We start from the raw sequence: 24,324 nt of genomic DNA, 5'->3' as shown, positions 1-24,324 counted from the left end.
GGGAAATGAGATTGCAAAGGTGGATCAAAGACTAATTATGTATGCCACAGTTGCAGCGAGGACTTTGCTGGCCCAAAAATGGAAGTTACAAGAAATAACTACTATTGCGGAGTCGCAGGCGAAGATGATGGACTTTGCAGAGTTGGCCAAACTGACTTGCAGGATCCGAGACCAGGGCGATCAGAAATTCCAAAGAGACTGGAGTAAATTTATTGCATATTTGAATGATAATTGTAAAAATTTGAAGACACTAGCAGGATTGAAATAAATCCTACAATGTGGATATATAGTAAAGATTTAAATTGCGCGATTGGATGTGATATGGAATACCTGTTGAAGGGAAGGAAGGAAGTTGTAAGCTCAGCAGAGCAAAAGGTTGTTTTGTGTTTGTTACTGTAATGTTGGAAATGTTGTTTAAAGGAAAATAATAAAAAATTATGGGTGGGGGACATTGTGAAGGAAGTTGTGCAATACTTGTGTCGTAAAACATCTTTAGCTTTCCCACCAAAGCATATAGCTTCTAACTTATTGCAGTACCCAAAGCCCATTAAGTGCTCTTGAATCCTTTCCTAACAATAAGAAATTCCAGTGCATATTGGGGATCCTTTTTCTTACGAAGCGTGTAATAAGGCTGTACTTTTGACTCATCAAGTAAGTGAATCCTCAGGTGGGAAACTTTCCATCCTGAAATTTCCTAGAAAACTCTCATCACTGGTGCCTTGTGGGCTGTGTTGGCTACCCAGAACGGTGGATGGAAGTTGCAGCTGCAACATCTGGAAGGGCAAAAGGTCTCCGCACCTCTTTTGCGGGACCAAACCCGGAAAACCTGGGGCTTAAACATATAAGCAAAACATGTACAAACTGGTGTAGTGCTGGATTCGCAGGTGTAGCATACCTGGTTGTTCATGTGCCACCGAGCTTGCCAACAATGTGCTCTCTGGGTTTTTGGAACTACATCTGAATCTTCCGTCAGAAGCAACCTTAGAAACTCAGGTATATAATATAATCACCAAATGGCATTTTAAACCTAAGGTGCGGTTGCCACAATGGAATGTCTTTTTTGCAATGAAATGATGATTCCACTTCTTTTTTATATTTTAAAAAATAAATAAATCTCAGAGCTGTTTGTGCCACATTGAAACATCAATTAAAATAATCCGGAACAAAACAAAATTCAAGCTTCAAGGAAAATATTTCAGAGCCTTCTCTAAATTGGCTTTCCCCAGGCACCAACCTGGCATTTCCAGAGATCTCCCACGTGGTTGCAATTGGACCCACGCCAGTTGCCAAACGCACCTGGGCGCCTGGCTTACTTCTAACACTGGTGCCCTGAAATCTACACAGCAAATTAAACATTTCTCTTGGGGCATGGCCATTGCACCTTCCAAATTTTTTTTTTTAAATTGGAACCATAGTGTTAGTGAGGTGCTGAGAATTCTTCCCCTGCAGACCATGGGTAAGCAAACTAAGGCCTGGGGGCCGGATCCGGCCCAATCACCTTTTAAATCCAGCCTGCGGACAGTCCGGGAATCAGCGTGTTTTTACATGAGTAGAATATGTCCTTTTATTTAAAATGCATCTCTGGGTTATTTGTGGGGCATAGGAAGTCATTCATATGTTTTTTTTCAAAATATAGTCCGGCCCCCCACAGGTTCTGAGGGACAATGGACCGGCCCCCTGCTGAAAAAGTTTGCTGACTTCTGCTGCAGACACTTCTTTGTAAAACCACGCTTTCCAGGGAAGGGGAGGCAGGGATTTGGGTCAGGACTGGCTGGTATGGTCCTATAAGCCCCTCTCTTCTTGTTTTTGGATGCCTGTGTAAAGAGGCCCTCTCGTGACTCAAAAGTGGGTGGAGCTAATTTTGCATCATGGGGTGTAGGTGGGGCTTTGTTGTGCACCGTGCAAAGTGGGGGGGGGCACTATACTTTCTGAATTGCTCTTGTTCCAGGAGGTAGGGTGGTTTTGCTGCAGGACTGGGGGTGCGGTTGCTGTGCTGGCTCACATTTGGACCTACGATTGGCTCAACCCTCCTGTTTTAATAATTTGGCGTTGAATGGCTGGCTTAATTCTTCAGCAGCCTGGTATATCTCCGTGGGAACCACCCTTACCCGTACATGTATGCGCGAAGATCCTTTTAAGTCACCGGAATGTGCAACTACATGTTTTTTTAAAATTGCGTAACGCAAAATTGCACTGATTACCTTGCAAGGAAGGAGGCTGCCTTTGACCAGCCCAGAAGAGAGAGAGAGATCCAGTTACAGGAGATGACTTCTGTTTTCTCTTCTCCATCCCCCACCCTGACCAGTCTCACGAGCCATCTGGGGTGACCAGTAACACTGGTTTTTCTGCTTCTCGAGTGCTGTGGAATGAGCTGGGCTCTCAAATCAGCCCGCTCAGCAAAAAGCATTAGGTTTTAATTCGAAAGGGTGTGTGTGTGTGTGTGTGTGTGTGTGTGTATTCAGTAAGTTCTTGGGAAAGATGGACCACCGAGACCAGTCTGCACCTGGCCATAGTTTGTGGCACCCTGACTGCCAGTGGTAGTTTGCCAAGAAGTTTAGCAACCATACCTTGTAGGGCCCAGCTACATACTACCCATGTGAAATCAATATTAAATTCCATGTCAGTGCTCAGGGTTTAATAGGAAGCTGGTCAGTATAGTTAATAATAATAAAAAGGTAAAGGACCCCTGGACGGTCAAGTTCAGTCAAAGGTGAACTATCGGGTTGCGGCGCTCATCTTGCTTTCAGGCAGAGGGAGCCGGCGTTTGTCCACAGACAGCTTTCCAGGTCATGTGGCCAGCATGACTAAACCGCTTCTGGCGCAACAGAAAGCCAGAGCGCATGGAAATGCCATTTATCTTCCCGCCACAGTGGTACCTATTTATCTACTTGCACTGGTGTGTTTTTGAACTGCTAGGTTGGCAGAAGTTGGGACACATCAACAGGAGCTTACCCTGCCGCGGGGATTCGAACAACCAACCTTCTGATTGGCAAGCCCAAGAGGTTCAGCGGTTTAGACCACAGCGCCACCCACTCCCTAGTATAGATTAGTTAGCATAGTATAGTTTGCCCTACTTATACCTGATGATTATAGTTCACTTACGAGATTGCCTTACCCTTCATGGGCCCACTAGACCGCTTTGATTGACAGAATTGGCACCACCACAGGTGAAACATGATGCCCCTTCCTCACTTGTAAGAACCAGACTGATTAGCGTGGCAGCGCTTTCCCTTTGGAACTCCTTGCCTCTTGAGAGGCGCCTTCGCTGTTCTTTTCAGTGCCTGCTGAGAACATTCCTGCTTAGAAATGCCTACCCAGGTGCTTTAGAAAGCTGAGGTCCTTCTAATCTGTTGTAGTATTTCAATTTTGGTATGCTTTAAAGTAGGGTTGCAAATCTCTTAATTTAATTGTTTTATCTTTCTCTAAATCACTTTGAGGTGGGGGGGGGGTTTGGGTGGGGACCAATCAAGCAGTGTATAAACTTCATTAAACAAATATGTAGCTCAGCATTGTCCACAACGACGCGGGTGGCGTGGTGGGTTAAACCACAGAGCCTAGGGCTTGTCGATTGGAAGGTCGGCAGTTCGAATCCCTGCAACGGGGTGAGCTCCCGTTGCTCGGTCCCTGCTCCTGCCAACCTAGCAGTTCGAAAGCACGTCAAAGTGCAAGTAGATAAATAGGTACCACTCCGGCGGGAAGGTAAACGGCGTTTCTGTGAGCTGCTCTGGTTCACCAGAAGCGGCTTAGTCATGCTGGCCACATGACCCAGAAGCTGTACGCCGGCTCCCTCGGCCAATAAAGCGAGTTGAGCACCGCAACCCCAGAGTCGGTCACGACTGGACCTAATGGTCAGGGGTCCCTTTACCTTTACCTTTACCTATTGTCCACAACAGGGTTTCAGGCAAGTGGCTGGGTTTGAACCTCGGATCACCCCCATGTCTTCTGCCCAGCTCTCCACCATACTTGCAGCAAGAGCAGCCAGCAACTCAACAATGTTTATTGTTCTTACGGAACAAGTGTTTCCTAGACTTTCCTAGTATGCTCATGAACTGAATGCATGGTTCCTAGGTATGTAAGATGGTGTCGTTTTCTGTATTTGCCACCTGCGGAGCTGTTTCTGTTCCCCTGCAGATCACCTTCTGCCGAAAACCGTGTTGCTCGTCCTTCTGTCCGCTGCGGCGGGATTAGGTAACTTAACGTAATTAATGGTGAAGATTGCAACATTCCACCCCACTGATTTTGGTTCAAAGCGGGTGTAATCGATTGTGTACCATTTGCTGACTGAACACAACAGCGGCAACATGGAATCCCACCTGCGTTTGCTGGGTTGTTTTCTGTTCTGGACAAATAAGTATTGGCCATTTCCGCTCCCTTTTTCGTCGGCGTTCTCCGACGTCTCTAAAGGCCGCTGGCAGGGGTGCCGACATGGACCTTTCTTCCCTGCCGAGGCCCAAAGAATGCCTGTTAAGGAACCTTTTCTAGGAAGACTGCAAAGCCACCATTGTTCTATGGAGCATGAGAACCAAACTTCTTGCCAAGAAATGCCAGCGTGGATGAGCCGAAGGCTTGTCAGACTAAACCGATTCCCAGTTAACTCTCTTTTTTTTCTTTCTTTTTCTCTTTCTCTATACTCCCCTTTTAAAGTAGTTGTAAAGTATTCCCCGCTCAACTCTCCCAAGTTCTTAAGAGTTTCTGGTTCCTGCTAATCTCTTACTTGTCAGTCCTGGGAATGTGGGGTTGGTACAGTGGTACCTCGGGCTAAGAACTTAATTCGTTCTGGAGGTCCGTTCTTAACCTGAAACTGTTCTTAACCTGAGGTACCACTTTAATGGGGCCTCCCACTGCCGCACGATTTCTGTTCTCATCCCGAGGTACAGTGGTACCTCAGGTTACATACGCTTCAGGTTACATACGCTTCAGGTTACACACTCCGCTAACCCTGAAATAGTGCTTCAGGTTAAGAACTTTGCTTCAGGTTGAGAACAGAAATCGTGCTCCGGTGGTACGGCAGCAGCAGGACGCCCCATTAGCTAAAGTGGTGCTTCAGGTTAAGAACAGACCTCCAGAATGAATTCAGTACTTAACCTGAGGTACCACTGTACTGTTTAAGGGTTAGTGGAGTCTGTAACCTGAAGCGTCTGTAACCCGAGGTACCACTATTGCCTATTAAAGCTAATGAACATTGCAGATCCGGGCTGCCTATATGTTACCAGGCCAGGTTCAATGCCCTTGTCTTAATTTACAAGGCTGTCAGCAAGACAACAACCTAGGTCCCATGCATCTTAAGGATCTCCTGATCCCTTCTCTCCCCTTCCTGATCACTTTTGGGGGGTGTCCTGTGGTTCCCCCACAGCTCTGATGCAAGGCTTGTAATGCCTACAAGCCATGCGTGCATTCAGTGTTGTGGGCCTAGACCTGTGGAACTCTCTGCCACCAGATTGTATTAGAAGACAGGCACCCTCCCTGCTGAACTTCAGACGCACAACAAATGCTTGTATTTCCACAGGCGTTTTAAGGTAGCGTCCGGGTTTAAGTTCAGTTTTATGATGAATGTTTTGTCCCCTGCACGGTGCATAGAAATGCTCGTGATTAAGCAGTAATTAACTACCTTAACATAAAATTTAAAACCAATACTTTTAGCTCCCGTTTCAATGGGGGGGAATGACTGTACTTGTTCTCGGTGCTGACTGATCCAGAATAGCTGTTACATCCCATTTTCATATTTGCAATTGCTAATGCCAACTAGGAATACGTGAAGTTGAACTATGCCGAGTCAGAAAACTGTTTGTGTGTTTTATATGTACCGAGTCAGACCATTGCTCCATCTGCACCAGTGTGGTGTTATGCATATGTGTTAGACTAGGACCTGGGAGACCAGGGTTCAAATCCCCACTCAGCCATGAAGTTCACTCGGTGACCTTGGACTCAGTCACCTTCTCTTAGCCTAACCTACCTCACAAGGTTGTTGTGAGGATAAAATGGGGGGGGACCACGAACACCACCTTGAGCTCCTTGGGAGATAAAAGGTAAAGGTAAAGGGACCCTTGACCATTAGGTTCAGTCGTGGCTGACTCTGGGGTTGCGGCGCTCATCTCGCTTTATTGACCGAGGGAGCCGGCGTACAGCTTCCGGGTCATGCGGCCAGCATGACTAAGCCGCTTCTGGCAAACCAGAGCAGCGCACGGAAACGCTGTTTACCTTCCCGCTGGAGCGGTACCTATTTATCTACTTGCACTTTGACGTGCTTTCGAACTGCTAGGTTGGCAGGAGCAGGGACCGAGCAACGGGGGCTCACCCCGTCGCGGGGATTTGAACCGCCGACCTTCTGATTGGCAAGTCCTAGGCTCTGTGGTTTAGACAACAGCGCCACCCGCGTCCTTGGGAGCTAAAGGTGGTATATAAATGTAATAAATAAATAAATTCTAGCTTAGTATTGTCTGCAGTAACTGCCAACATCTTTCCAGGCTTTCCGACACAAGGTCTCTCCCAGCCCTCCCTGCAGATTTTACTCACTGATTTATAGTACCTCCCCTCTTGGGTGGACTTTTGGATCTTGATCCAGCAACGCTCTTGCATTTTTGTTATGTCAGGAAAGGCTCCGAGGTACCTTTCCCTGTGCAGAGAATTATTATTACTTGGAATATTTCTTGGGGTGGGGGGGGTGAGAGGAAGAGAGCATTCCATCACATGACTCATAGAATCACAGAATTGTTGAGTTGGAAGGGAACCCCAGGGTCATCTAGTCCAACCCCCTGCAGTGTGATTCTTTAATGTGCTGCCTGAAGCATTGAGGATTCCAGACTAGGGATGTTGGAGAATGCCAACAAAAACAGAAACTGGTCTAGAAACTGCTGGTGCTTGCTTATTCCTCCTGTGTTCAGAAGAGAAATGAGTGGAATGTGGGATATGTAATGTAATGGCAACGGAACTTGCATATTGTTGCCCCCTCAGACAGCAAGAGAAACAATATCGGTTTGGGCGAAGGACGATACGCAGTGAAACGCAAACAGCGCTGCATGTGATGGATTCAGGGTGGCCTGGAAAGTGCTGCCGCCTTATTTCTCCAGTCCAGACCCAGATATATTTTTTTGCTACCTCAATGAGAACTGGGCCCCAGACCTACTTTCTGCCCCATAATTGTTCTTCTGTTGCTCTCTATTTAGTATGGATATCTGTGTGGAAGTCTCAACGTGCTATAGTAACCGGCCTTGGCTCGGCTATTCAGCCCCAACCCCATTTGTTTGTATGCTTGACAAGGGCAAAACCCTTTAGCCGCAGTTGGTACGGAGCCCGGGCTCTGGGCTCTATTTATAACTTGTCTTCGGAGCCAACGCTGTCCTCCTGCTTTCAGTCTTCTTGCAGAGTTGAGGGTGGAAAAGAAGCACTCTCTGCTGGAACTTTGTTCTCCAGGAGAACACGGAAGAAAACCCATCGCGCCTTGATTGCAGTCTTCCCTGGCAACGCACGGTTGGCGTCTGGTTTTCCAGAAAATGAAGGTCGCTGGCGGGAAGTCCCGGAGAATTTTGAACGCGGAAATGCAGCCTTTCAGATGTTGGTGACGTTATATATTTTTTTTTTTCAAAAGAGAAACCACCCATGACTAAAGCAGCGATTCACCAAGGTGCTCTGCATGTGTTCTCCCTGATTAAAAACTACCTTGGTCCACCTTCTGGGAAAAGAGGGTGTGTCCCTTTGGAAAGCATTTTGCTATCCAGACCGTGAATTTCCGGAGAGCATCGCTCTGCCCATAGATTGCGTTGTTGCCTTTGGATGTGACTGGTTTTTAACACGTACCCCTGGCAGGGGACAATGGGGAACAGCCTCTTTGCCAGCTGCTGCCGCTGCATCGCCAACCTCATCTTCCAGGTCCGTGTGGAGAGCTCATCGGACGAGAGATCTCCCCTCTTGCCTGTGCCAGCTGCCGTGGCTCTAGAGGATGCCCGGAAAATCCAAGCCATGCTGGTCGTCTCCAGAGCTTCCGAGGGCTCTGCACCGTACCCGGATATCGTCATGAGCAGCGTGTCGCACGAATACCTGCAGAGGGGGGCAGAGCCGCCCAGCGGCTTAATCGAGAAGAGGGTGGAAGAGCCCACCAAGGCTTACGTCAGGTGCCTGACACTCGTGGCTCCCGGCTTGCTGCAGCATGCACCGAGCTCTTGTCTGGTGCATGCCCTTCCTGCCGACCTTGAGCAAGAATCATCGCGGCCTCCAAACTATTCTTGGCCGCTTGGTCGAGCTTCCAAGGCCCACGAGGTTCTTGGAGGTGTAAGCTTTCAATCAAACCAGCTGGAGGACAGTCCGGGCAGTGGAGCAAATGCCAGGCACGGGACACCAGCTTCTGGGCTGCACCGGTGCCAAGGAACCGTGGCAGCGAGCCAGAACGTGGCTCTGGGGCCCACGCCAGCTGATACTGGCTTGGCAGCTTGCAGTCGCCAAGTCTCTTCTGCTGCCTTCGATTCTGGTGGACCCTCGAGCGGCAGTGCGCCGTCGGAGAAGCCTGCGCTTCGTCCATCGGGAGAGAAGAGCTCAGTTGTCCTCCAGGCTTCTTCGTATGAGCCACAGGAAGTTGAAAGCGTGGAAGGAGTTGTGGATGCTAAAAGGGACGCAGGTAGAGAGTTCGGCCTTGCACCTGAAGGGGAAGCTGGTCCACGATACAACCAGAGGAGGAGTAAAAGGGCACTTGTCTTGGGGCGGTTTCTACTACCCGCCTTGGGGTATATATCCTGTTTGCCCTGACTGGGGCCTAGTCTGTATGTAGCATCAAGTGAGGCTAGAGCTGGGTGATATTGGGTTTTCCACTTTGTGATCTTTTACCAGCTAAACATTGCAATATAGTGGAACCTTTGTTCTCGGACTTAATCCAAAGCGCGGCTTCCAATTGGCTGCAGGAGCTTCCTGCACTCAAGCAGAAGCCGCGCCAGATGTTTGGCATCCAAAAAACGTTCAGAAATCGAAACACTTCCGGGGTTTCAGTGTTCAGGAGCCAAAACTTACGAGTACCAAGGCGTTCGAGAACCAAGGTACAGCTGTATAGTGATAAGTCGCAGTGTGTGAAATAAGGATAGAGCTATGTAGAGGCATTGGCTGGCTTCACGGTTTCCCCCACATGGTGATTTTCGCAAAGCACAGACACACATCGTGATTCGCAATATATTGCCAGGTCAGAAATGATGAAACCTGATAATCATGATCTGGACTTGAAACTGGTTTTGGACACAAGGCTCTGCTTGCGATTTTAAAGCAGATACGTGTGAAGGAAGAGGAAGCTGACGTTGACATGGAAGGCCAGGGAGAAAGGGGGGAATGATTTCTGACAGAACTCAAAGGCTGCTCCTGACCACATTATTCTCCTCTGCATTCAGAGTGGAGTTGCTCTTGACGTAGCCATTGCAAAACCCAGGTACTTTTGCATTAAACTCCACCCCACTGCAAAAAAAAAAAAAAAGCCATCTGGTCCAGTTTTAGGCTTGAAGTGCCGGAAATGATGGCAACAACACACTTATTATTCCTCTTTCCCCTACGCCCTAGTCCCTTTGTGAATAGAGAACATGGTTTCTTGAGCATGGAGAGGATTAGCGTTCGATCCCTGGTGCCGCCTGTTAAAAGAACGACAGGTAACTCGGCTGGGGAGAGGCATTGGGCAGCTTCTGCTGGTCAGGCCCCAAAGGCCCAGTGGGTCCAGGCATCAGAGCAGGACGCCACGTTCGTTCACTCATTTTGCAACCCTTTCCATTGAAGCCTGGAGCATGTGTGTTTGGGTGCTGCAACGATTATGCAGCATGGTTAGTTTTGGACTAGGACTCGGGGAGACTGGGGTCTGACTGCTCGCTGGGGGACCTTGGACCAGCCATGGGCACCTCAACTTAACCCTACCTCACAGGGTTGTTGTGAGGAGCAAGTGGAGAGGGCGAGTACCATACACACCGCCTCTTGCTCTGTGGAGAAGAGCTGAGGTATAAGCTTAGTAATGGCAGCTGTAGAGGACCTGTCAGCTTTCAAATTATTCAACTGTGGTGAAGCTAGAGTGTGGTTCTGGTGGACTGTGGCTGCTCTTCACCAGCCCTGGCGGCTTCTAGATAGTTTGGACCACAACTCCCATCAGGCTGTGCTGGCTGGGCCTGCTGGGAAATGTAGTCCAGAACATTTGGAGGGTGCCAGATTGGGCAAAGACTGGCTTCGGCTCTCTGTGTTTGCGTGTGCTTCTAAAACTTGGTCAGTGGAGGAGAACGTACCTTATATATTGTAAACCTGGAATTTCCAGTAGACACACACACATGCACCATGTATGTTGATTTCCTGTGCATGCTTTCAGGGAACAGGGGTTAATGTTTAATGTAGAAAGGCCAGCCGCAGGAGTGCGGAGTGCCATTCAAATGCCTTTTTGACGGTTGTTACGGAGAAGAACGGCTTCTGTAGAAAAGCAGGCCATGCCTGGAGATCGAACATCGAGCCAGAAAGAGGACTTGGAACCTTGACCTCGCGTTGGTGTGGTAGTTTTAACGTTTTCCTCCTGACAGAAGGGGGGGAAGTCATGTGTTTTTTTAAAAAAACAACATTGTAGAAGTGCAGAAGCTGTCTGTTGTGTGTGTCTTTGGTTCACCCAGCATGTCATAGAATTGTATAATTGGAAAAGGACCCTGAGGATCATCTAGTCTAACCCCCTGCAATGCAGGAATATGCAGCTGTCCCATATGGGGATTGAACCCACAACCTTGGTGTTATCAGCACCACATTCTAACCAACTGAGAATGTTCCACCTTGGCAGCCCTGGGCCAAAGCCTGGACCCCTGAGGTCCTGTAATCGACGACCTCTTCTCCCCTACCATCAGAATTATTATTATTATTATTATTATTATTATTATTATTATTATTATTACTATTATTCCACCCATCTGACTGGGTTGCCCGAGCCACTCTGGGAGGCTCCCAACAGAATATTAAAAAAACAATAAAACATCAAATGTTTAAAAACTTTCCTATACAGGGCGGTCTTCAGATGTCTTCTAGAAGTCGAATAGTTTTTTTGTTTCCTTGACATCTGATGGGAGGGCATTCCACAGGGCAGGTGCCATCACCGACAAGGCCGTCTGCCTGGTTCCCTATAACTTCGCGTCTTGCAATGAGGGAACTGCCAGAAGACCCTCGAAACTGGACCTCAGTGCCCAGGCTGAACGATAGGGGTGGAGACGCTCCTTCAGGTCTACTGGGCCAAGGCCGTTTAGGGCTTTAAAGGTCGGCACCAACACTTTGAATTGTGCTTGGAAATGTATTGCGAGTCAAAGTAGATCATTTAGGACCAGTGTTATATCATGGAAGCATAGAGCTACAACGCAGGGATCTTTTTCTCCAGTGTGGGGCCTGAACGCAGGACCCTGAACCTCATGCTCTACCGACTGAGCTATCCCAGCTAATGGAAGAGGCAGCTGAGGAATTTTGAATGAGCTTCCATCCAAGACGCAGAAACATTTTTGCCAAAATTCTTGGGAGTTGTGTTAGCAGATGTAGAGAATCGGTGATCCAAAAAACCGGTGTCCCTCCTTTTTTGTTGCCAACTCCCACAAATCCCCAACTCTCCTCTGGGGCAAAGAGAAGTCCCCACAGTCCAGGAACGTTCAGAGGGCCACATTGGGGGGGGTTGCTTCCGAGAGGGCCACATTTGAAAATAGCTTACGGCTAGCAAGCACACTTGCTGCTGAACTTAAGCAGCACCAGCCCACGCACTAGTGTAGCATCCTCTTGATCTTCAAGGTTGAAAGACTTGCGTGTCTCTTTAAAACAAAACCCAAAAGAAACTTAACACCTGCATGGCTGGCACACAGACGGGTTAATCTCTTAAACACGGATAATCCAATTGGGGGTATTTCTGTTTAAACACAAGTTCTTAGAGAGACTGCTGTGTCTGACAAGAAGTTGTCCTGATGGGTGGGTTTTGCAGAGAGCCAGGACTCTGGAAACCTGAGCACAAAGTCTCCTCTAGGAGCATTGCGTGCATTCGGGCTATCAAGTGATGCCTGCCATTTTCGCATATTGTTCCAGCACTATAGCCATGTTCCTCTTCTTCCTGCCCCATGTGGAACTGCTGGGAAGTGTGTTGGCACCGTGGCTGCGTCATGAGCGCTGCGGGAACCCCCCTGGCCTTCCAGATGTTGCCGAACTACACGTCCCATCAGCCCCAGCAAGCGAGCCAGTAGCCAGGGATGATGGGAAGTATAGTTTCTCAACACCACCGGGCTGAAGATTCCCCACACTGCAACATTTCTGCAAGACTTGTTGCATGAACAACTTTTCAAGGTTCGATACACAGGATCAGCTGTTGATTAGAGTGCGGTGCTGATAACACCAAGGTTGCAGGTTCGATCCCTGGGTGGGATGCCTGCATATTCCTTGCATTGCAGTGGGTCGGATTAGATGATCCTTGGGTCCCCTTCCAATTTCATGATTCTATGACATTGTCTGCATGCCACCCATAGCAGATCTGCACGTCTTCTCCCCATCCCCTTGTGAGGCTTGGCATTCAGACGCTGAAATCTTCTTGCAGAGAAAAAAATTTGAGAACCACTGGCTTGGTGAGAGAGCAGATACTTTTTTGCATGCAACAGTTCCCTTGTTCTATCCATGGGGCTTTCAGCTGAAAGACTCTCTCGGAGGAGGAGGAGGAGGAGAGAGAGGGAGAAAGACCAGAATGGACAAAGTTCAAGCTTTGAGTAAGGCAATTTCATGTGTTTATGCTCACTTGAGCTCACATTTCTCGCTGTGTGACTTCTATTCCCCACCACCATCCACCACCCTTTAGCTTTTACTAAGGATGGAGAAGAAATCGGTTCAGTTCACAATGAAAGGTGAACCTACCTAACTCATGCTGGCTGAAACGATTTGTGAAACCAAAGTCGCCCTTAGAGATTCGTGTTCCTATGAATTTTGCAAATGCTGTTGTCCCGCCAGTGTCTGCATCTGTTGTGGTACATTGCACATGGAAATGCATGAACTGCTGAAACCAACACACCCAACTATTACTGAAATCAACGCAAATGCATTAGGTTAAGGGAAACAGCTTTGCAGAAAGATGTACGCAGGCAACGACCTTTGTGTGCCCCAGTTATGTTCCTGAGCCCTGCATGCAATCGCATAAGCCCATTCCGCCTCCTCCCTCCTGGCCACTTTTGGGTTGCGGCGATGCGCGTGTGCAAGGTCGCACGTCAATTGGATTGCACGTAAATTGCTCGCTGCCTGTGTTGGGATGACTTGGCGCTAAGATGCTCGCAAATTTCCAAGGGAACTTTTTTTTAAAAAAGGTGTGGGGAACTGAAGAGAAGGTTGGAAGATTGAGAAACTGAGCAGAGCCGAAATGGGCATGCAGAGGGGGTCTCTATGCCTTGCCCGTTGAACCCTCGGGATGTGAAAGGATAGCTGTGGAAATCGGTTGTGCAATGGATTTTTAAGTATTCCAACCCCTGTGCAGGAATGCTGTTGTGCAAAAGTTCGCGGTGTTTCCACATCATCTGAAACTTCTCTCTGTAGGAAACGATCCTGGAATGAACGAACATTATTCAGGGTCTGGAGTTTGTTCATTTCAAATTGGGGGAGGGGGCTGAGAGAGATCTCTGGGAAGGATGTTGCCTTGCAAGCCGTTCTTCTGTCTCTCCTGCTCTTTCCTCCCCTTCCCGAACTTACAGGACAAAGGTACCCCCTCCTTCATATGTTTGCCCTTTGATCTTGCTGTGTTGCAATTTCTGGCTTGACGGTGTTTGTCCTTTTTGGCAAGGAGATGGCTGCTGGTCTGCTGCACCACCCTAGATTGAGCACCGGTGGTTTTTGAGTCTAGGAGTGCCTCATGCCTTTTCACCCACATAAAATCCCCCTTCCTTTATCTTATTTATTGAAGATCTCTGTATGCCTTCTTTCATTCTATTTAGGAGTCCAAGGCAGCAAACGACCGATTGTGTCGCAGTCCAAATACAATACAGTCGTACCTTGGTTTTTGAACAGCCTAGTTTTCAAACGTTTTGGCTCCCGAACGATCGAAATCCGGAAGGGAATGTTTTGGTTTTCGAACGTTCTTTTGGAAGCCGAACGTCCGGCGGGACTTCCAATTGACTGCAGCATCTTCCTGATGTTTACTCAGAATCTCCTTTCTAGTAACTAAAACAGGATTTGACTGGCATCTTTTGCAGATCTGCTAGGGGGATGAATCTGGAACTTCGGAGTCCAAATCGTGTGTGCTGTCCTCAACCCTTACACAAATTATTATCCGAGACTATTCAGAAGTTGAGTCGGCGTTTGCTGAAGGCAGGGACTTCTCAGTGGTAGCCCCAAGTTGCTGTAGAATGTAAGAGGGCAGAATTGTGTTGCAACGTGACTTATAGCCTTTATGGATTGGACTTAAAGGCCCATCTTGTCCAGCATCCTGATCTCAGTCGCTAACCAGTCACCCTAGTGGGAAGTCCGAAGGTTTTGATGTTGTGTATTGGCCTGTCAGTTGCCCTTGGGTGTGTTTTTTGTAAGCTGCATTGGGAAGCATTGATATTCACATTCGCAACAAATTCGCAAGCTCCCAATCTGGTTGCCAGGGAGGATACGATTTGAAAAGAATAATAATAGTTGGGCCATTGATTGGCAGGGCTGTGTGTTTCCTGCGAGCGTCACATAAATGTAGAATTTGCGGCACGAAAGAAGCATCCTGAGAACTCGACAATATGCAGCAAGTTTCCAGTCCTCAGTGTGCAAATTAGAACCTCTAGTGGCCATGGAGGGTGGGCTGCGTGGTACCCTCTTTTTTTGCCTTACTTGCATGAATTTTGCAAAGTTGTGCAAAGTTTATTTAAGTTGCACGACTTGGGAATTGAACTCTGCTCCCATGGCACTGAAAGGGACACCGCTTCTCAAAAGGCACGCCTGCTTGCTTGGTCGCATAGCCTCTCCTTCTCTCCGCCTCCCTTCCGCACGCCCTGGTACCTAGCGTGAGAATAAGTCCTGCCTTCCGACTTTAAACTCCTCAAAGTCGCTAGAGTCCCCTAAGCCTCTGTCTTTGCAAGCTAAGGAACCATATGTGTGGTGTTCAGGGGGCAGGGAGGGAAAGAACTGCAGCAGCACAAGACTCTGCTCTCCCTCCCTTCCTGCATGAGCGGGAGGAAGGAAGATTATCAAGGTAACAATCATTTTTCGTGCAATTGGCAGATCCTCTGCAGGAGTTTACAGATGCCTCTGGGCCCTGCAGCTCTGCCCATGCCCAGCGCCTGGTGATTTTAGTTAAATAAGTCTCTTCAAACTTGAACTGTGAATGATTCTTACTCTTCAAAAAAAGGGGGGGAGAGAATTGCAATCCACTCCCTCCCTGCATTTTTGCCTCCTTTCTCTTTCAATCATTCAGTTAAAGCACTCCCCACCCCACCCCACTCCTACTCTCAAAAAATAGAATCCTGGAAACCGTACTGTGTTAAGGGTGCCAGGAGTTGTAGCTCTGTGAGGGGTAAACTACACTTCCCAGGGTTCTTGTTTTGGGTGCTTTAAATGTGTCTTTACTGTGTGGTAGGCAAACTAAGGCCCGGGGGCTGGATCCAGCCCAATCGCCTTCTAAATCCGGCCCACGGACGGTCCGGGAATCAGCGTGTTTTTACATGAGCAGAATGTGTTCTTTTATTTAAAATGCATCTCTGGCTTATTTGTGGGGCATAGGAATTCATTCATTTCCCCCCCAAAAAATATAGTCCGGCCCCCCACAAGGTCTGAGGGACAGTGGACCGCCCCCCTGCTGAAAACATTTGCTGACCCCTGGTGTACAGTCTTACTCTGTTGGTTGCCTGTGTTTTTCCCCTCTTGGGGCATGTCCCCTGCCTCAGGCAGAGAAAAGGGCGTTGCTCATTTGGGCAAGCGAAAAAGGGAGATAAGGCTAAACGTGCCTTTCTCGTAAGCGCCAGCTTGAAAAGGGGATGGGGAGGGAGAACCCGACTGGAATTTGCAACCGGGCTCCTGGCCTAGTGCAGCTCGGGAGCTGTCTTTTCGGCTTGTGACCCACCAAGGCGTCTGCCGTCACAATCAAGCTTCGCAGGGCTGGTTCCCTGCGGCGAATTGGGGTCTCCTGCCGGTGACCCACACCCGGGTGAGCTTTTGTGAAATGTGGGGAGGCAAGAGACTTGGTTTCAGCTTCTCCCTCCCTCTCCTTGCTGTGCCAGGATTAGTGCTGTTTCATAGGCAGTGTGGTTTAGTGGGCAGTGTGTCTGGTACCTATTGGACGGAAGGGAAGGAAGCCAACAGTAGGTGGCGCCAGAGCCAACGGCAAGCAGATTCAACTAATTCCTGTTTTGTCCCCCATCCTCCCTGCTGATTTCTGCAAGGGCAGCACTGAGACTAAGGGCAAGGAGGAGGTTGGCTGTGGGCAGACAGAGGTCGAATTGTTGTTTGAATGGTCCTGCCTTGGACATTTCCAGAACTGGAAAATACAGCATTTAAACTCACGATGACACTTTTATCTGGTGTTTTCATAATCGGGTGTTTCTGTTCCAATATTTCTGACTGTTGGGAATCAACTTGAGGCTCCGATCCCATGTGGTTTAGGGCAGCGGAAGCTACAGCCGTACCTTGGAAGTTGAACGGAATCTGTTCCGGAAGTCCGTTCAACTTCCAAAATGTTCGGAAACCAAAGCACAGCTTCGAGTTCAAAGGACGTTCACATACCAGAGCACTCACTTCCGGGTTTGCGGCATTTGGGAGCCAAGATACGACTGTATTACTTTTCCATAAAACTGAGATCGCCCAGCTTGTCCGGAGTTTTGGGCTGGGTTGCCATCAGTATGCCGATGACACCCAACTCTATCTGTTGATGGATGGCCATCCTGACTCGGCCCCAGACACACTGACCAGATGTCTGGAAGCTGTGGCTGGATGGTTACGTGGGAGCCGGTTGAAGCTAAATCCTTCGAAGACAGAGGTCCTGTGGCTGGGACGGGACGATATGGGATTGGGGGGGCAACTCCCATCTCTTGTGGGGGCACAGTTAGTGCCAGCACCGTCCGTTAAGAGTTTGGGTGTAATCTTCGACACCTCCCTTTCCATGGAGGCGCAGATTGCAGCTATAACAAAGGCGGCATTTTTCCATCTCCGCCAAGCTAAGCAGTTGGCTCCTTACCTCTCTCGCCCTGACCTAGCCACTGTGATCCACGCGACAGTCACCTCCAGACTGGATTATTGTAACTCGCTCTACGTGGGGCTGCCCTTAAGACTGACCCAGAAATTCCAGCAGGTGCAGAATGCTGCAGCGAGACTCCTTACGGGGTCTTCGCTGCAAGATCACATTCATCCGGTGCTATATCAACTGCACTGGCTCCCAGTGGAGTACAGGATCAGGTTTAAGGTGCTGGTTTTAACCTTTAAAGCCCTATACGGCCTAGGACCCTCGTACCTACGGGACCGCCTCTCCTGGTATGCCCCACAGAGAAACTTACGGTCTTCAAATAAAAACATCTTGAAGGTCCCAGGCCACAGAGAAGTTAGGCTGGCCTCAACTAGAGCCAGGGCTTTTTCGGCTGTGGCTCCGACCTGGTGGAACACTCTGTCACAAGAGACTAGGGCCCTGCGGGACTTGACATCTTTCCGCAGGGCCTGCAAGACGGAGCTGTTCCGCCAGGCCTTTGGCCAGGGCACAGCCTGACTCCCTCCCTCGGCAATCTTCGCGGAGCTCTGGCCCAATGGTGGCCAGTGGCTTGAATTTAATTAATTTTATAATGAATGATTTTAGAGTGTTGTTTGTGTTGTACTTTTGTACTGTTTTATTGTTGTTAACCGCCCTGAGCCCGGCTTCGGCTGGGGAGGGCGGGATATAAATAAAATTATTATTATTATTATTATTATTATTATTATTATTATTATGTATCAGTGTCTTTTAGGGTCTCCAGCTGGCGAAAACCTAAATTGGTCTCCCTTTCTTTTCGGCTAGCGCAACCCCCGCCCAGCATAATCCTGATGAATGGCGATGGCTTGCACGAGAACCACAACGAGGAGACCAGGCAGAACGGCCACGAAGAAACAGAGCACGCGGACGATGGGAACGACCAAGAGGTTATCGTCATCCAGGACACCGGTTTTACGGTCAAAGTCCATGCGCCGGTAGTCGAACCTTTCCCCCTGCAAGTGAGTGTCTCTGGAAGTACCTCTGGTCTAAATCTCCTTGGCTGGTCCCCTTCCTCTCCAGGTGTACAAATTGGGACTGCTGTGTCTCATTGCTGTTGCTGTTATTGTCTCAAACCTGTCTTCCCCAATAGGGTACCCTCTAAATAATTAGAGGCTACAATTCCCATCATCCCTGACAATTGTCCTTGCAGGTCGGAGCTGATGGGAGCAGAAGTCCAACAACATCTAGGTCACTGTTTCCCCAAACTCAGGTCTCCAGCTGTATTTTGTATTACAGTTCCTACCATCTCTGATTCATATTCAGAATGAAGAATGGGTATTAAATTGTAGTAGCAGTTGTGGTGGTGGTGGTGGTAATAATAATATATGCATCGATTTTGTGTGGGTACCTATTTGGACATCTAGAAGGCTCATGCCAACTTATAGGTTTAAGATCCATGCATTGCTGATACTAACTGTTTAAACACACCTAATAATAATAGCTGTTGTTGTTTTATTTATACCCTACCCATCTGGCTGGGTTGCCCCGGCCACTCTGGGCAGCTTCCAACACATATAAAACATAATTAAAAAAATCAAACGTTAATATTGACAATCTGATCTGATACAAAAAGTCACAATAACTTTAAAATAAGAGCAACTTACATGAAATAAAGCAATATTCCATAATCCATTGGAATAGAATAGTAAACAGTAAAATGAAATATCAGAAAATAATAGTTAAGCCGTTTACACTTACGAGTTACGATAAATCCAGAGAATTAACGGCAAGTCATAATGCATAAAATACCGCAAAACATACAAAACCACGTGAAAGGATTAAATTGAGAAACAAGAACACACAAGTTATTTTGTATTTTTTATATATATATATATATATATATATATATATATATATATATATGCATTATATATATATATATATATATATATATATATATATATATATATAGTGTGTGTGTGTGTGTGTATATATATATATATATATATATATATATATATATATATATATATATTTAAATGTCACTGAGCTCCTTTTCTCTCTTCCCAGGCTGCCCTTGTGGGCAGGGAGGAGAATGTCAGTGAAGCAGCCTTTTCAAGGGAAACTGAGGCACACACGGGGCAGAGGAAGGAATTGCTTTTCTCTTCAAAACGCTGCTTCTGCTGGTTCCAAAATAAGCTTAGATTAGCCAGTGTCCTGCTTCTGCAGCAGCAGCAGCAGCTTACTATAAACCACCTCCAATCTAGGAGCTTAACCTGATCAGTCTTGGGTGGCCTTTGTCCGGTGATAGCATTTATCAGGCAATTCCTAGCAGGGTTCTATTTTTATTTGTATTTTTTGGTGGTGGTTGTGATGAGAGGAAGAGTCTGTCCCAGCATCCCTGGGGAATATGCAGAGGGCTTGATACACAGCCTTGTGGCGCACACAGCCGAAACGTGTAAAAAGCAGGCTGTGGGGCAGGCAAACTGTTTTGTTGTATGCAGTCTTTTTTGTTCCCAGTAGTGATGTACCCTGGAACCCCAGGAAACTGGAGTCAAACTGTGCATTCAGGAGCATAAAGTAGGAAGGCAGTATAAGGACCCTCTGCCATTTGGGGGGGGGGGGCGACTGTGGGGTTGCTATGGACTGGTGCAGGGATCAGCAAACTTTTTCAGCAGGGGGCCGGTCCCCTGTCCCTCAGAGCATGTGATGGGCCGGAGTATATTTTGGAAAAAAAAAATAATGAACGAATTCCTATGCCCCACAAATAATCCAGAGATGCATTTTAAATAAAAGCACACATTCTACTCATATAAAAACACACTGACCGTCTGTAGGCCAGATTTAGAAGGCGATCAGGCCGGATCCGGCCCCCAGGCCTTAGTTTGCCTACCCATGGACTGGTGGGTGGTTTTTGTGTGCGCGCGTGGGTGTATTTTGCAACATGCCATTGACGCAACAGTAGTGCAGTAATTGATGGTGGGTTTATACTGGGCCATCCACATATCATTCTAGTTTGTTAGTGGTTCTGCAGTGCTCTCCCAGTTTTACAGAGGGGCACTTGGGTGCTGTGGTGCAAGAAAAGTGGGAACCAGAAAACAAAACAAAGCTCTAGGGTATGTACCAAATGGGAATGAAGCGGTGTGCCTGCACCAAATCATTTGCAGGTACAGAGTGGTGTGGGTAGCAGATCTGTGCATAACTGCCTGGATCCGACCATAAGCACAAACCATCCAGAATGCAATGTGAAGGAATGTCTGGAACAACCCTCTGTCTCAGTGGTTAGAGCCCCTGCTTTGCATGCAGAAGATCCGTGGTTCAGTCTCTGACACCTCCAGGACCAAAAAAAAAAAAAAAAAAAGATTCAGGGAGCAGGTCTCTGCCTGAAAGCCCCTTGGCAGTGAAAACAAGCAGTGCTGGGCAAGAGGGGGAAATGAGACAGGGTCTTCTCACTGCTAGTACAAAAACTGTGGCATTCTCTCTTTAAGGAAGGAGAAGAGAGCAAAACTCTTCTTCCCTTTTAACTTTTTAAATATTTTATAAATGACCTTCCCCTCCAGGGAAAACCTCTTTAAGCAAAAAAAAAAGTCTTCAGTAGATGCCTAAACATCCTGACATTCAACGCCTACCTAATTTCAACTGGGAGTTGATTCCAGAGGGCTGTAACTGCGACACTAAAAGCCCTTTTTTGTTTTGTACAAAATAAGTGCACCATAATAAGTTTGTTGTTGTTGTTTCATGTGCGATGAACCTTTTTTGTAAGCCGGTTTGAGTTGATACCGTTCTTCCCTTTATAAAAAAATAAGTATATGTAACCTTTCTGTCCTGGCTTCTCTTTGAAGGTATCCCCCCAGGAGATGGTCCAGGAAATCCACCAGGTGCTGATGGACCGCGAGGACACCTGTCACCGAACGTGCTTCTCCCTGCAGCTGGACGGCAACGTCCTGGACAACTTTGCCGAGCTGAAAACCATTGAAGGGTTGCAAGAAGGCTCCGTGTTAAAAGTAGTTGAAGGTAAAACTTGGGGAAACGTTTGCAGCCTCAGATGCGTGGCAGGGAAGTTCTTAAAACAGGAGGCTACCTATAAATTGCAGGTAGGGAGACTGTGGTACCCGAGATGCTGTTGGAATAAGACTCACAGCAACTGATGCTGTTGCCATTGCACCCCTCTCCATTAGTATCCTCACAACATGAGGCTATTATTATTAATTAATTACGTAATCAAATTTGTATTCCACCCTTCATTCAAAGATCCCAGCGTGGCTTACAACATACCCAGAGTCTCTTCATCCCTTGTTGTTGTGGTTTAGTCGTTTAGTTGTGTCGGACTCTTCGTGACCCCATGGACCAGAGCACGCCAGGCACTCCTGTCTTCCACTGCCTCCCGCAGTTTGGTCAAACTCATGCTGGTAGCTTCGAGAACACTATCCAACCATCTCGTCCTCTGTCGTCCCCTTCTCCTTGTGCCCTCCATCTTCCCCAACATCAGGGTCTTTTCCAGGGAGTCTTCTCTTCTCATGAGGTGGCCAAAGTATTGGAGCCTCAGCTTCAGGATCTGTCCTTCCAGTGAGCACTCAGGGCTGATTTCCTTCAGAATGGATAGGTTTGATCTTCTTGCAGTCCATGGGACTCTCAAGAGTCTCCTCCAGCACCATAATTCAAAAGCATCAATTCTTCAGCGATCAGCCTTCTTGATGGTCCAGCTCTCACTTCCATACATCACTACTGGGAAAACCATAGCTTTAACTATATGGACCTTTGTTGGCAAGGTGATGTCTTTGCTTTTTAAGATGCTGTCTAGGTTTGCCTCTTCATCCCTACTCTCTCAATTCACGCACCACTCTCCCACACCCATTTACACACCCACATACCCAAATAAGAGCTCCTTTTCACGGACCTAATAGTGCCCAATAAGGTTTCATCAGTTGTAAGGTCCAGCTCACTTTATCTGGAGGAAAGAAAGCTAAACTGCTAGCTGCTAAGCATTGCACAGAGACTGGGGGAAACAGTGGATTCTTCGAAAGGTTATTGCACAAATATATAAGTTAATTAGCAGGGTTAACTTAAACCAAACAGAATCAAATTCAAGGAGAAATCAAGGATGAACTAATAACTGGAATAATGAAGAAAATGCAGTGTCAGAAATTAAAATAATATAAGGGAACCTCAAAAGGGAGGAAGTCGAACTATTCCAGTTAATTGTAACGTTGGATTTGTATTGTTAAACTATCTTTAAACTGGAAAATATTTTTTAATAAAACTAAGCACTGTGCAGCCATGCAACAGACCTTGATCCAGCCGTTTGCACACACTGAGCTGTTCCTCTTTAGGCAACCTGTTTGGCTACTACGCTGGGCAGGGAGAAATGTGGAAATACAGCAGAGATACCCAAGGACTGAATACACTACGGGCCAGATTTGGCCCAGAGTTTCATAGTTGCCCACACCTGATATAAAGACGGTTCCTTCAAGCACTGCCTTGTACCTCCCTTGGCCCATCTGTGGTGTACTCGTTCATGGAAAAGGAGCCAGGATTAGCAGTGAAGTCGCTGCCCACAGAGGAGAAATCCTAAAAAGGAAGCCTACTTAAAAGCCTCTTTTCAAACATAATATTTTTCTCCTAAGTGCATACCTAGGACAGAATGGTTAGAGACAGTCACGGGCCCCCAAGGTCACCCAAGTTAGCTTGAAGACTGGGGGAGGTCTTGAACCCGGGTCCTACCCAACGCTATCCAACCAGCAAAAGTTCCAGCCATAGGTAAGATACCCATGGCCAGGAGGGCTCATGAGGGCTGGAACAGAACATCATTTGGAGGTTGGGGGGCCGCGGCTTGAGTTTAACATTGCTGGACTAGGGCTGTAGAAACATGCCTTCACATCCTCCATGCTGCCATCAAGCTCATTGGTTCAGCCAAGCATCCCTCAGAACTGGACACGGGACTCCGTATGAAACCCGGCATGCTCCTCAATCCCTTTTTCTTTCTCTTTCCCCTGCCCCTTCTCTCCTTGCAACCGCCAAACCTTCCCAGAACCCTACACAGTCCGAGAAGCTAGAATACACGTCCGCCACATCCGAGACCTCCTGAAGAGCCTCGATCCCTCGGACGCTTTCAACGGCGTCGACTGCAACTCCCTGTCCTTCCTCACCGTCTTCACCGAAGGGGACCTTGGAGGTACGCAAGAGAGGGGGGGTCACAGTTGCCCTGTTGCTTCTGTTTCAGGAGGCAATGCTTTGCTTTGTGCTTCCGTGGCCTGTGAAGCAAGGTCAGGGTTTCTCGATCGGGGGTCTCCAGCTGTTTTTAGACTACAAGTCCCATCATCCCTGACTACTGGTCCCTGCAGGAGACCCACGATTGAGAAACTGTCTTGGACCAAGGGGGAAATGTGTTGGGGTTTGATTAGATGCTAGGAGAATATGCATTTATTAGATATTATTATTATTATTATTATTATTATTATTATTATTATTATTATTATAACAACAACAACAACAACAACAACAATTTATTATTTATACCCCGCCCATCTGACTGGGCCTCCCCAGCCACTCTGGGCGGCTTCCATAAAAACCAAAAATACAGTAAAATATCACACGTTAAAAACTTCCCTGAACAGGGCTGCCTTAAGATGTCTTCTGAATGTCAAGTAGTTGTTTATCGCTTTGACATCTGCTGGAAGGGCGTTCCACAGGGCGGGCGCCACTACCGAGAAGGCCCTCTGCCTGGTTCCCTGTAGCTTTGCTTCTCGCAATGAGGGAACCGCCAGAAGGCCCTCGGCGCTGGACCTCAGCGTCCGGGCAGAATGATGGGGGTGGAGACGCTCCTTCAGGTATACTGGACCGAGGCCGTTTAGGGCTTTAAAGGTCAGCACCAACACTTTGAATTGTGCTCGGAAACGTACTGGGAGCCAATGTAGGTCTTTCAAGACCGGTGTTATATGGTCTCAGCAGCCGCCCCCAGTCACCAGTCTAGCTGCCGCATTCTGGATTAGTTGTAGTTTCCAAGTCACCTTCAAAGATAGCCCCACACAGAGTGCATTGCAGTAGTCCAAGCAGGAGATAACCAGAGCATGCACCACTCTGGCGAGACAGTCCGCGGGCAGATAGGGTCTCAGCCTACGAGAATATTATGCTTCCTTCCACACTTTAATCAGTTCAACAGAGTTCCATCCTTTTGCAGCTTAAAGGCAAGTTTGCATAGGCTAGTTTTAGCTTTTAAGTAT

The 24,324-nt window shown here is 47.7% G+C and overlaps 1 protein-coding gene across 1 annotated transcript in view; it reads left to right on the top strand.

The window, feature by feature from the left end:
* Window positions 1–24,324, top strand: part of CLUH (clustered mitochondria homolog) — a 73,795-nt gene that overhangs the window by 15,059 nt on the left and 34,412 nt on the right. The window contains exons 2-4 of the mRNA XM_053367732.1: window positions 17,930–18,123; window positions 20,947–21,118; window positions 23,133–23,276. Coding sequence (XP_053223707.1) covers window positions 17,930–18,123; window positions 20,947–21,118; window positions 23,133–23,276 — 510 coding nt within the window. The remainder of the gene's footprint in view (window positions 1–17,929; window positions 18,124–20,946; window positions 21,119–23,132; window positions 23,277–24,324) is intronic.

The sequence above is a fragment of the Podarcis raffonei genome, chromosome 15, assembly GCF_027172205.1.
Source record: "Podarcis raffonei isolate rPodRaf1 chromosome 15, rPodRaf1.pri, whole genome shotgun sequence".
NCBI classification, from domain to species: Eukaryota; Metazoa; Chordata; class Lepidosauria; order Squamata; family Lacertidae; genus Podarcis; species Podarcis raffonei.
The sequence above is the reverse complement of the archived record's forward strand: the minus strand, read 5'-3'. Positions and strand labels throughout refer to the sequence as shown.